The sequence below is a fragment of the Populus euphratica genome, unplaced genomic scaffold, assembly GCF_000495115.2.
Source record: "Populus euphratica unplaced genomic scaffold, PopEup_1.0 scaffold363.1, whole genome shotgun sequence".
In the NCBI taxonomy this organism is placed as follows: domain Eukaryota; kingdom Viridiplantae; phylum Streptophyta; class Magnoliopsida; order Malpighiales; family Salicaceae; genus Populus; species Populus euphratica.
Window position 1 is genome coordinate 861 of NW_011500257.1, and position 14,523 is coordinate 15,383.

At 31.5% G+C, this 14,523-nt stretch overlaps 1 protein-coding gene across 5 annotated transcripts; it reads right to left on the reverse strand.

Annotated features, from left to right (window-relative positions):
• Positions 1-8,347: 8,347 nt before the first annotated feature.
• On the reverse strand, positions 8,348-13,071 carry LOC105112803 (UV radiation resistance-associated gene protein-like). 5 transcript variants are annotated; one of them, XM_011008656.1, is made up of 6 exons: positions 12,639-13,071; positions 12,177-12,383; positions 10,755-10,935; positions 9,919-10,016; positions 9,375-9,596; positions 8,348-8,696 (listed from the first exon to the last, which is right to left on the reverse strand). In XM_011008656.1, the coding sequence occupies exons 1-6, from the start codon at positions 12,831-12,833 to the stop codon at positions 8,580-8,582; spliced, it is 1,020 nt and encodes a 339-aa protein (XP_011006958.1). In that variant the 5' UTR covers positions 12,834-13,071; the 3' UTR covers positions 8,348-8,579. The 5 variants fall into 5 exon arrangements, with proteins under 5 accessions (XP_011006958.1, XP_011006957.1, XP_011006959.1 ...); XM_011008655.1 differs by having other exon boundaries at positions 9,919-10,067; XM_011008657.1 differs by having other exon boundaries at positions 9,919-10,067; positions 12,177-12,405; positions 12,639-12,724.
• Between the last annotated feature and the right edge of the window lie 1,452 nt (positions 13,072-14,523).

Here is a 14,523-nt window from a genome sequence, read left to right on the forward strand (position 1 = left end):
TTATTATTATTATTATTATTATTATTATTATTATTATTATCTTTGTTCTAAAGGAAAAGGCATCTTTCAACTGTATTTTAAGAAATAAAAAAAAAACAAAAATACCCCTAGTCAACAACTCTATTTTTTTTTATCTTGAAGGTAATTAAGTCTTTTACTATTAAATGTTTTTGGAAAATATGAATATACCCTATAACAATTCTTTTAGGATCAATGTGTCATTGGAAAAGATGAAATTGCCCCCAACATCAACGCTTATATTTTCTCCAATGAAGGGCAAAAAAATAATTTTATTATAGCAATTCATTGTAATTTGTATCTAGTGCTAAGTTAAAAAAATCATGCCCCATATTTTTTTGTTAATGTAATAAATTTACACAACTAAAAAATTAGAAACCATTGATGGAATATTTCATTGGCATACAAACAAACATTTCATGGGTAGTTTACTTGCTAATAAATTCATTGATGGAAATATGTTGTCAGAAAGTGTACCATTAAGAATTTTCTTTCCGTCAACATTTTTTTAATTCCTTTAAGATAATCTTGTTTATATAACCCTTCACTTAACTTTCAATACATCTAAGAACCAATATCCATTAATTGTGAAATCTATATAAAATATTAATGATAACATTTATTAACAATGTAATTATCAATAAAAAAATGTATTTTGTTTATTAAAATTGGATTCATAATCCAATAACTATCAAACTCTTCATATGTTGAAACATACTAAACCCTAATCGGTATCAATTCCACACAAATTAAAATTTCCATCAAAATATCAACTAAAGAAAATTAATACTTAATTAATTACCCATCATTTATTCAATTCAAATTTATATAACCTAAATCAATGCATTTAAACTTATTGTCAATTCCACCAAAAATTACTTTTTTCTTGAACAAAATATAATTGGCACCCATTAAATTATCAATTATTTTTTTATTTCTATTATTTTTAAGTTACAAAATTAAACTCAATTTCATCAAGTGTCAAATAAAATTCATTTCCCTCTAATCCCAAACAAACCCTAAAATACAAATAATATATTAATATAACAAAATTATTTAAAAAAAACCTTTACAACATTTAAATATACAAGTAAACTATAAATATTACAAACAAATTTCAATAAACTAACTTAAAATATAAATAGCTTACAAAAAAAATGAGTGGTATCACTTACTTGGTGGAGTAAAGCTTAACAATAAATGGAGATAAATGGAGCTAAGAGAGAGAATTTAACACTGCTGATAGATATAGGTCAATATCGGGTTGGATTTTGATTAGGAGTGGCTGAATATGCTAATTACTTTGGGGGAGAGGGGTTGTTTTATTTTTTATTTAAAGAGAAGAGAGAAGAATTGTTGGGTTTTAATTCATTTAAAATTGTCAACATAATTTTTTTTAACATTGTTAATGTGTCAAATTACTAATAGAATTTTTATTAATTATTTTTTTTTATGTTTTAGAAATTACTAATGAAAATGTTTTATCATCATATTTATTAGCAATTACTAACGGAATATTTTTCTTCAGTGTTTTTATTATTTTTTTTATCATTTTTTTTGTAGTGCTGTTGCATGATTACAAGAAATCTTAAAAAAAAAAATATTACAAAAGGTATTCATAATAAAAAGCGAACTATATTCTTAGAAGATACAAGAACCAAAATTTCCAAAAAAAGAACCTATTTGCAAATAAAGTAAATTGTAGAGACTAAATAAGATTTTCAAAAATTATAGGAATTAAAAGAGTGTGAAAACCCATATTACATTACCAAAAAATTTGCAAGCAATTACATTTTTTTATTCACATGTATAACAAATTGTAAAACAATAAATCTTCTTTGCTTTCTTATTTTTATGCAGGTATAATGCAAGACAATAATCACACAAGAAATACCTACTCGTACGTATTAATCGGCCGGTCAGCGAAAAGAATGCCATACTAGCAGCAGCAGCAGCAGCAGTTGGCAAATGATGAAGGATTTTGTGTACATCAGCCCAAATTCAATGCCATGCACATGCAGAAGTCAGCTCTAATATATTTCTATCAATCTCTCCGGCCTCCTCTTGAGGATACCCTCCCGATGTATTTCCAAGATGGGTGTAATCGCAAGCGATTATGAACAGTTTCCCTTGGGATGTCATAATAAGTCTTAAGGTTTTAAAAAAAAAAAACAGTCATCGTCTCAGTCCCTCGATGTCATCATGTAACCTTAATAAACATAGCCACCATATCTGTCTTCAAGCTTTGAACCCTCATAATTGAATGTAGTGATACCGTGCAGCCTATGCAATGGCTCATGCATCTAAATGGACAAGATTTTTGCAGCCCTGCAAAATCTCATGAGCGTGGTGATGAGCGGCGCCGATGCCCCTCTTTCCAAATAATAGCATTAGAACACGTAAGTGAGCGCCGATCTCAGATATTCTTTCTATCAAAATTAAAGCAAATTCCCATTTCCAAGTTCTCCGAATGTTTACACTTCAAGATCAGCGTTGGGATAATGAGTTTTAGCATCAAGTCATGGTGCAGCGACCAGACACCTGGTAAAAAAAAAGAAGAGTTAATATTAGCTCTTCTCTTCATGTCAGAAATATTTTTGCCGTCACTATTTTTTGCACTCTACAAGTCTCGTAACAACATTCACTGCACAAAGAATAAAATCATGAAGGAACATCCAGTAGCAGTGACTCCATGCCTGCTCTTCCAAGGACATTCACCATGCAATCAGCTTGCAGATATTCCCGTTTTCGATCTTCCATTCCTGTATAAACACAAGAAAGAAAATTTCTGGCTATAATGGTTGCAAAGCATCAATCAATTCAATATGGCTGAAGAGAAATAGAAGAAAATCATATGGATATAGAAGAAGAATTTGAAACAAATTAATCACTACAAAATCGATACAAGCTATAAGAGAATAACCTGAGTGTCCACGGTCTGCCTATGTGCTTAATAACTTTGCAAGCAAGATGGACACAAGAAACAGGAGGAAATGAGCAGGTGTGCGTGCGTGTGTGTAAGGAGAGTGAAGAAAACAACCCTTTGAGATTCTCGAGAAGTCGATTAAAGAGCACTGGATGCTTTCATTCTTTCCCAAATGGTTGAAATTGTGCCCCTCACTGTTCCCTCTTTCCTTCGGCAAAGGTGGCATCCTCTTGCTGTGTATATTAGCTACTTCAGACGAGACCAATGAAACAAGGAAAACTCTGTTCATTGGCATCCACAGAAAAAATATTCACGAAATTTACAGATAAATTGTGTCAGACCCCCAACGAGGTTGGAGACTTGAAATTAGAATACAAGGGCCAGATTCAAATTGAATGACATAGATAAGGATGCAAAATCCTTCACATATATAAAAAAAGGTTTTACGCAAAATAAAAAATACGAAGATGTTGTGAATCCAAGATCGAAAAGTCGTGACTTGGGTCTGAAGATCCAAAGTGATGGCATGATTTCTTCACATCTACTCTTCTGAGATTCAAGATCGCCTGGGAATGTGACTGTTTTGCCCTCAAGTCATGGAAGTGATACTGTTCAAGGCGAAATGCCAAACCTAATGGAATCGGGCATGGACCAACCCTAATGCAACTATGTGACCCTGGTGTGTGTGTATATATATATATATATATAGCATGCAAAACGTAATCAGATAAAAGAAATTACATGTATGAAAATACAATAAGAAAAAATGTTTTCAAGTGGCCGATCAATGATAAATTGTTAAGGATGAGTCAACATGAGATTTAGAAAAGAAGATTGGTTATTGGTGAACTAATTAAAAAATACAAGTTTAAAAAAAATTGCTAAAAATAATAAATTGTTGATTAGTCAACCAATCAAAAAATAAAATTTTAAAATTAACTGGGCAAAATGAACTACACATGGGCTCCCAATTTGAATAAATGCTTTTGAAAAATATTGATCAAATCAGAATTGCTCATTAGTGAATTGATTAGAAAAAACATAGATTCTACAATCAGCTGGTAAAAAAAAAAAATGAATCATGAATAAACCAATTTACCACAAGATTTTGAAAAGGAATTGATTGAATAAGAACCGCTCATCGGAACTTGAAATATATTTATTTATAAGTGTTGCTTTTTCTTCGGTGTAATTTTTTTCACTAAAAATTCAATAGAGTTTTTTCTATAATGGGATCATATCAAATTATCAATATTTTTATTTTTGACACAATTCGTATCATATTTATGATTCAATTATCTTGGTTCTTTTTCTTACATCAACACATCTCAAATTCATAGGCATGTATTGTCTGTATAGTTTTAAGACCCGACCCTATCTAAGGCTCGGATTCTAGGCTTTGACTGAGTCACCAAATCAGCTGGGTCAAATTTTATTTTTTAAAAAAATCAAAATAACATCGTTTTAACAAAAAACAATAAAAGTTAACGGGTTTGCAACTGGTTCTTAAAAGGGTCTTGCCGGATCGTCGGATCACACAGGTTTTTTCTTCCCCTATTTTTTCTTCAACTTGGCCCAGTTCCAACCCCGGGTCGACCAAAGTCCCAGGTCAACCCAACCGGGCCAGGCCGGATTTCAAAACTATAATTGTCTATAATAAAGATGCAATCAATAAAAAAAATGATAAAACTTAGATTATGAACATCTTTTAATTGGGCATATGATAAAACTTTATATTAATATAACAAGAATGTTATCCTTAATTACATCCTTAACAAAAGATAATTTAAACATTTAGATTCATTAACACATAAATAATATAATAACACAATATTATTGCTTCTAACTGCAAAAAAAATTAATTTAAGCAAAAGACTTCCATCTACGCATTTATTTTCTAGCTCAAGAATGTGAGATACCTAACAACATATTTATGTAAAATATAGCTATTAAATAAATAAATAAAAACTTACACTTTTATGATAATGAATAAAATAAGGATCATTTAAATCACACCCAATAATATATTCACTAAATCATTAATGAAGTACTTATCATGGGCACATTAAATCAATTTAAATAATATTTTTGTCAATCCATAACTAACATCGTTAACCAGAATATAATTTTCTCAAGTCATTTCTTCTTCAATACATTATTTTTTGTATTTAGAAAAAAAAGAAAATTTTCCAATACACTCATTCAACATAACATTATTTTCATTAACCAATAAATAATTTTCTGACTTACTCATTCAATAGAATATTATTTTCCTTCCTTTTATTTCATAATTTTGACACAAATTACAATTTAAAGAGAATTCATTATAAAATATTAAATAAACAAATAACTTATTACAAGGTGTTTAACATCTGCCTCATATTTGTGAATGTAAAGTGATCCCTTGTTGTTGATCCAATCTTGTAATCTTTTTTGTAACAACAAAAATCAACAAGTCATTTATCATTTATAATTAAATAATAAAAATCTCATTTCATACATTTTTTATATCATACATTCCATATTTTTTTCAACTTAAAGGTCTACCTCTTTCTCATCGATTTTATTTTTGAACTAGTACAATTTAATGCTATATACACATCTCTTGATTTAATTAAATGTGATGCCCTTAAATAGGCTTGATAAAAATTTTAAATCAAGGGGGATAAAATTCTCCTTTTTTAATCATTCATAGTTATTAGTCTCTTAATTCTCCAATAATCTACTTCATTGTTTAAAACCACTCTTGTTAGTCTCTTAATTCTTTTCTTTCCCACTATTTCCAAATGATTTCATCAAATTCTCCAATCTCTCAATTTTTTTCTTTTGGCCAAAACCAATAGTTTAAGGGGAAGAGGAATTTTTTTTTTAATTAAATACTTAACCAATCATAATTCATACTTTTTAACATGGTTAAATCAGAATTTGCATCATTTCAAAGTTCAGTATCCTAAATCTCTAATTTCACATAATCATAGCAATTTAATTTCTTCATCAAAACATATAATTATAACAATTAATAACTTTGATTATATTCTTTAACTTACTTGGATAAGAATTGAAAGAATGGATGCAAGAGATATTCAAGTTCTCTTCTCCTCTCTTTTTCCTTTAACCCTAACTTTGAATCTCTTTCTTTAAAACAACTTCCAAATACTAATTCACCTCCCTTAGTTGCTTAATTAGTTTTAATCAATGTATTTACACTTCTTAGTTTGATGCAATTAGCAAGAAAAAAAGTGGAAAAATCACACAAATTCTCTCCTTCTTTTATGGTTTCTAGCGATTATGTAAGAGAGGAAAAAATTAGGTAGTTATATAGTCCAATCTTTTAAATTTTGGATATTAACCTCTTTTTTGTTTAGCCTTTTTCCAATTTGCTCCCATCTTTTCCTTTTTAATAAATTAATGTCTTTTCACTTCTTCTTTTTTGTTTAATGACGTTCTTCTCGAATACTTATTTATTTATTTTATTTTATTATTATCATTATTATTTTATTTTATTTTGATCGGGTTAGATTATAATTGGGTTTTTACAAAAAAAAAAAACTTAGGTTTTTAAATTAACTAGTTAAAACAAATCATTTATGAGTGAACCAATTTAACATGATATTTTGAAAAGGATAGATTGAAAATGAACCGCTTATAGGTGGATCAATAAAAAAAATATAAAATTTAAAATCAACTAATCAAATAAATTGGGTATGGGCTAACTAATCAAAGAAGATTTTAAAATAAATTAAAATCCTTGAAATTCATCTCTTCAATGGTTAGAATGTAAAAATAATAAAAATATTTATCTGGTATAGAAAAATAAAGTCACACAATCAAAAAAATTAATAGTTTTATGTAACAAAACACTTCATGAAGATGTACGGTCAATTAAAAAATTAATAAGTAATCATGCATGATAATAATTAATTAAATCATCAGTCACACATATCAACGATAGATCAATCCTTCAAGCATTAGAACTGACACCTATCTCAGAAAATCTTCAAAAATTAAATCACAAGTCCATCCTCCCTGTCATCATGGAATCATTGGAATGCCAATATCATTATCTTTCTTCAAAATTATCTTGGAATCTCAGACTCCTCAAATTTGACACCCTACAATATGTTGTGAACACTTCACTTAAATATCAATAATACACATACAAATATAATCATTTTTAATAACAACTAAAAATAAATAATAAAATTTTGGTATGAGAATTTATCGAAATGCCCCTAGTCTAAATGAAATTATTGTTTTGCCGTGGTCAGATTGTGAAATTACGATTCTGCCGCTGACTATAAACTTACATTGTTAGCTCAGAGCACGTGCTGCTATTGTTGGTGGCTCGGCATTGACTCGAATGATATTTTAGCGTGTAAAATGACTCAAGCTCTCGATCTTGTTTGTCCACCAATGATGACCGTAACTCACAACCAACCACGGAGGAATATCGACGGTGATGAAGTTTGAATTGCCCCTTTGGTTTTCTTGCTTTTTGCCGCTGCTAATGGCAACGCTAATGACGGGGACTCCCTGGGTTTTGGTCGCAGCGAGGAGGCGTGTCTGTTTGTAGTTGTCACGAGATATATGGTGATTGGACGGAGGACATAAGGTGGCTAGTTGAACGACGAATGGGAGAGAGAAATAGATGCAGGATGGGCTCATGTGTGGCACGATCCACTGTGCATTCGTGGCTAGTTTCACCATCAATAAGGAGAATGATGGATAAGATTAATCAAATCCCATTGCACCATAAGTTTATCGTCATGTCAAATTCGTTATTTTACTGTTCAAAATCAAAGTTAGTTTTGATCGTGAACTGACAGTTTAGACCAATTTTGACTGGAATCCTGCCTTTGACATGACATCTCTGCTTTTCTTTTGAAAATTTTCTTTTACCAAAAAAACATATTTTTTTATCTGGAAACATCGTCTTCGATTTTTTTGTCACAAGGCTAAAATGGATTATGACAATGAGGACAGCATCCCCCATTCAAGGCTGGCCTTTACAGTTTTGGCATCAGTGGATATGCCCATCCCACAACTCCAACATGAAGGCTTGTTATTCTTCAAAGCCTTGGTGGAACAGAGAAGCAGTACTGAGCAACCAACTCCTTGCCAAGAAAACAGCTAATCAACTCTATGATTGCTGCTCCCACAAGTTAAGGTTTGGCGTACCTACACCAGAATGTCCAAAGAGACAATAACTCCCATTATGCACGATATTTTACTTGATGGCGAAATATTCCTCAGAACTCCAAAACAGAAGAATGAAAGTTTCAGTTGTACAGACAGCAGTATTCATTCGGAACAGAAATTCTCTCTTTAATTGAATTCTTAACATAAAACGACTGGTGTTTAAAAAAGAAAAGAAGAAGAAGAAGAAGAAGGAAACCCACTTATAAGTAGGAAAGTTGTTTCATTTTTTTTTAAAAGCTATAACTCAGCAAAGTGTAACAAGACTGTATGACTCCTAGAGAAAGAATCCATATTGACCATGCTTTTATCAATAAAAAGTGGAAATATATGAAGATCTATGACACGGTGCTGCATCAAAAACTCGCACCCATGTAAGAATACAGGTATCCATTTACAAAAGAAGCACTAACTTTCAAGTCAAGATTGGGAGAGCGGATCATGAGTCTAAAAATTCTGCTGACTGAATTGTCCTTGTAAGCTCCTTCAAATTAGCCAATACATGCCGTGGTCCTAAACTTCTAGCACCAATGTAATTTAAAAGCTGATCCAGATCCTACAACCAAATGGGAATTTTAACATCATTGGGAGAAAGCATATAAAAACAGTGCTAAAAATTCAACTGGATTGTAATGTGCTATGCATCTAGAGGAACCCCTAACGAATACCACCTCACAAAAATCAAGCCAAAATAATGAATAAAAGATGAGAATATATAATAGTTTGAGAACCAAAGTCTAACATGAATTTTCTCCCTCGCAAGAAACCAAAAACAATAACAGGAAAATGAGAAGACAAAAAACAATTGCCAGGAAGGTAAAGGGAATGATGTTCATGGAGTTCAAAGACTTGCCAAGAGAATTCCTTGAATTAAGATCAACAGAATGAAACAAAATTGAAAAGAACTGGCTCAACACAAACCAAGAAGTTAGTAACATCCCCCTCTTCTTCTCCAGTTGGTGCCAGCACCAATGAAGAGAAATGATCAACGGAGGATGAAAAGCATAGTGTATGTTAAGGCCAACAAGCTAGAGATACAGCAATAAGCAAGAAACCTTCATAATGATAGACAGTTTCATGAACATGAAAGAAATTCAATCTTGGATTTTCAAAACAGAAAATCCAAGCAGGACAGATAAAAACTGGGAATTAAAATATTTTGATCGAGTACATTATAATATTAGACATGACCTCTGAACATGGAGAAGGAGAAAGGGCAGAAATGATAATTTACCTTGTTTAAAAGGAATACAGCATATGCTGCTCGCGTGGTATCTTGACCTTCTAAAAAGAGGGGAAATTCAACAGGTTTTGTATTTGCAGTAGACAATGTACTTGACAACAAATCAGATAACTCTACTGAAGGTGCACAATCAATAATATAGGAATTGGAACCACCCAAACGTAAAGGGTAACGCAAAGGAACTTCCAAGTACGAGGCAATAAGTGAAACAGCCTGCAAGAGAGAAAAGGAGTGTAGGAGGCAATAAGTGAAACAGTCTGCAAGGGAACCATCAGAAATAAAGCACATTTTAATTGTTGGCCAGGAAACTACCAATACAGTTATTTTAAAAAAAATCCCTGAAAATGCAGTTTCTTACTATAATAGTTCTCATTGCAGATATATGATCTTATCTCGCACACTTTTTAAATAGTTCTCACAAATGAAGTTGATAATTCATCAGTGCTAGAAACCTAGAAAGTTAATGACACATGATAGGTGCAACAGAATAATCCTAGCAACAAGGGTAATAGTTGAGCAAAGAGAAACAACACACATGAGCAACATATCCGAGGGCACTAGCGGACCTCTGAACCTCCTTCTTGTCGGTGAAAAAACTCATCTTTGTAAAGGGAGCCATTGTCAAATGCAGACCTAAAATTGTCAAGGATCCTTGATTAACGGGTTTAGAACCAACATAGTTTCCTGGTAGAGAAAAGAAAATTAATAAGCAACTAAAAAAGCATTTAGACCTGCTTTCACTTCCTAAGGCAACACAATTTTAAGAGAAGTTACTATCTTTAAATTTGAAATTACCATGAATCATATGAAAGCATATACTTACACATAGCATGGCTTCAGAACTAGTGAGATACATATATAAATGATTTGGAAATAAAGAAAACCAGTAGATAGTTAATATTAGCCAGGTACAAAAATGATGCACGAAAGTAATATAAATAGAGCAACTAAAGAAGTCAAACCACGAGTAGTGATTGGGTTGTGATTGACTTCGGAGCTATTTCTCAGACTCGTCCAGACCCAGAAGATCCCAATAGCAGTTTAAGCATGAACTGTTTAAAGTTGAAAGTAATTTACACAACTGTTCACACACATTGATTCAGTTGGCAACCCTTAAAAACATTCCATATTTTAACACCTGAAACCCTAGCTTCAAAAGCCTTGGAAACAACAACCAATAGCAGATCCAACAAGATATGTTCATGATATCTAAACAACAAAAGATTGTGAACATAATGATTCGCAAAAAGATATCTAAACAACCAAAAGAGAGAAAGTTATAAGATAGATCAACAGCATGCTTTATCGCAGCTGTTGTTTAAAACTTAAAGTCATTGTGTTTTGTTTAGTGTCAAATCAGGGCCACATTACCTGATTTACTACTGCTTGGGAAAGATTCAAGTTCCTGCTCCTCTGAAGGTCCAACTGATATCTTAATAGGATAAAGCAATGAAACTTGTGATATCATATATTGTTGTCTCAGTCTTAGCTTATTCTGCAACTTTGTGAGGCGAAAATAACCCCTTTCTCCAGCAAGTGACCTTCTTGATTCCTTTGACATGAGTATGATCAAACATTCAATATTACCAGTATTTATAAAAAAGCCCTGACCAGAGACTAAGCCGAAAGACAAAAAAAAAATTATTCAACAGAGCTGATTGCACTAAAAGGACATATGTGAGCCCCTGGATAAATTAGGAAATGTAAAGACAACATGCGACAAACCCAAATTACTGATAATACAAAAATTGAATACAAACTAAAGTCTCCAATTAAAATAACACGGAATAAAAATGAAGACCAGAAGATGTACAGCATACACTTTGTAAGACCAAGACTGGACCCTTCAAAGTAATAGTGGAAAGAAATAATAAAATGAAAAAAGATAAGCTTCCACATGCGAGGACATTTTTGGAACATTAAATGTCCAACTCCATAGTGCCTGGAAGACAACTTTTTGGGCACCATAAAATCATCATTATCTCTTCATACAAGTTTATTGCTCATAAATGAAACTTTCCACATAATGCATCCCATTGAGGTCGAAGTGAACCTCAGAGCAATCATGTTTCTACCAATTCTCAGCGATACTCACAAGATCACACCACATAGAACACAAAGATAAACTTGAAAAACCTGCTGTAGATTCGCCCTCTAAGGAGGCAAGAAATGAGATATTATGAATAGGAAACAAATGTGCATAAGCAGCACGCCTCTTAATAGCATTTTCAGCACATCAGATTTGCTAAGACTGCGTACGTATGCCTGGGATATTATGCAATTATAGACTCTCGCACTCATATGGGATCTGATACTAACCTTCTCATGAAATCAAAACAATAAAAAATAGAAAAAACAGTTGCCTATGAGGTGCACAACTGCCAAACTTGCTTATCATAATACAAAAGAAAACATTTTTACCGATTGAGAAACTAAGTTGTGCCCCTTCAATATTCTCCCAAGCACCACTAGCATTTTAAATCATGACCTTAGGGATATTGCGTTGTAGCATTAATCAGGGACCAAACACACAGTTTCATTTCTAAGAAAAAGTTTCATTTCTGCACTGAACAACCAAGTTGAAGGCCCTTTCCTCAGTTTCAGATACACTAGAATTTCACAAAGTCCGTCCATTATCCTATTTATATGGTGGATGCATCACTCACAACATGCAACAAGCTCAAAACAATATAAACATTGACAGATAATGTGATCAATCATAAACTTTTGACTACATTTACCAAAAACACAAACAAAACTCCTCTAACATTATCAAATATAAATTTCAATTACCTGCAATTGCTTACTAGCAACAGAAAGCGCAGTGCCAGCAACTAATAATGATCGAACTTCCGAACTAAGCCTCTCCTCTTCTTTTGTCGAATTCTCCGCAGCAACCTTAGATTGCCCTTTAATTCTTTCTATCATCGATTTCCTAGCCTCCAACCTTTCCTTCATCTCCTCCAATTTATTCAATCTACTTAACGCCTCCTCCTTCACCTGCCCACCACATTGAGGCCCGCTAATCCGCGGGCTAATCAATAAGATTTATATATCCATTTCTCCAATTTAATTCAAAAGCATTAAAATAAACAAACTAAATAATTAATTAACTAATTAAATGCATGCATTGATTATTTAATTTCATGCAAGAATGCTAAAATAATCCAAGAAAAAAGTTTAAAAAAAAACTATTATTAATTGATTAATTAATCAATCTATCTATGAAGAAGACGATAAAAATCAAAGGCTCACTTGAATAAGGGAGCGAAGTTTCTGTTCAAAATTTTGCTTCTTTTGTTTAGATTCGTTGAGAGCAGAAGAGAGACTCCATAATCTTGCAACTTCGTGCTCGTAATCTTCCCATTCGATGAATTTTTCTTTCTCCGATTCGGTTGGTTTTGATTTTGATGTGGATGGGTCTGGAGAGAGGATGCGGTCTGGTCCCATTTATAACTGAGATTGAGAAAGTAATTCTGGAAGTTAATGATAAGAGGTCATGGATTGGCATCATCGTAGTCAGAGGCGTAATTAGGGTTTTGGGATCATGAGTGCTGGTGTCTTGGACTCTTGGGTTGGGGGTATATATCTGATTTTATCGGGAAAATTCGGAGGGGGGGAGAAGAAGAGCGAGGGTTCTTGTTGTTTCTGATTTTTACCTTTTCCTTTTTGACGCGTTTTAAAGATGACAGGTGGAGGACCGGCGACTGGTAGTTAGAAGATGGCTTTGTTTGGTTAAGATTAAGAAGCAATTTCGTCCCTATAGTTTATCTATTGCATGGAGAGGCAAACCATGAATCTATATATTATGCTTGTTTTTGTGTTCCAACCATGTTATAAAAAAAAAATTAATTTTTTTATTTTAAATTATTTTAATATATTGATGTTTTAAATAAAATTTTTAATAAATAAATATTATCTTAAAAATACCTGGATTTAAGATTTGAAAGGAAAATATTAACATCGTATAAAAATTAAGTTTAAGGGTGGGACCAATTGGTTTTTAAATCAAAAATAAAATTGGAAATTAATAAATAATTATATTAATTATATAGTGTGGGACCTGATATTGGTTTATAAAAAAAGCTAATTGGTCAAAGAGACTCTCTCAGCTTTTGGTCAAACCCAGCTATACTCCTGATATTTTAATTTCTTAATTTCAACCCCTGAAACTATTAGATTAAAGTCTATTTTCGTTAAGGCTCCTTAGGCTTCCCTGTATAAAACTAGAGTTTAAAGGTGTTGTACTTCCTTGTGAAAATAGAGTGAAAAATTATTATTAGTATTGTTATTATTATTATAACAAATATAATTAAAAAAAAAGAGTAAATTAGTTGTAGCCATTAACACACTTTACTATTCACTAAAGTAGTGAAGTTATGACTATGATCTTAGCTGGAAAATTGATTGACTTTTATTTATGGATGTTTTGGTATTTTTAGGTGATTTATTTGTTATTACTGATTTGTTTAAGGATGTTCATCAATATATCTTTTAATATAAAGTAAAATAATTAAAATATCTCTATAATAAATAAATTAAAAAAAACTAATATTGCTTGACAAGGATGCTCTAGTATTTTTCCTTTTAATTGTGGAGTACAGTTACACAATTGTCCTTGTAGTAAAAAAATAATAGATTGTGTATAAAGGGTATTGACATCTTTTCTTTAAGAGTTTTTTTTTTGTGTGTTTATTAGGTTAGCCAAATGAAGTAATTTTACATTTAATTAATACTTTTTATTCAAAAAAGTTGCTGAAATATAAAAGGTGTTGTGTAAATTGAACAGAGCGTATGGTACGTCTTGGTGATTAAAAATCTTTTTTTTTTATTTCACTTTTTTTTTTGTTGTACTTTTTTTTATATATATATTTGGCATGTGTCGTGATTAATTTATTTGGCTACCCTTTCTTTTTTTTTTATTTCTCTCTCCTACACGAAGAAATACATTATGATCCTTATTTTTATTGTTTTTTTAGATTTAATCCTTTTAATTTTGATTGTTTTTTTATTCCTTTTCCTTATGTTAAAGTTTTATTATTTGTCAATTTAGTCTTTAATTCTAATTTATATATATATAATATTTTTTGGTTTAATCCTTCTATTTTTTGTTTTTTTGTTTTTTTTTCAAAGTTTTTAT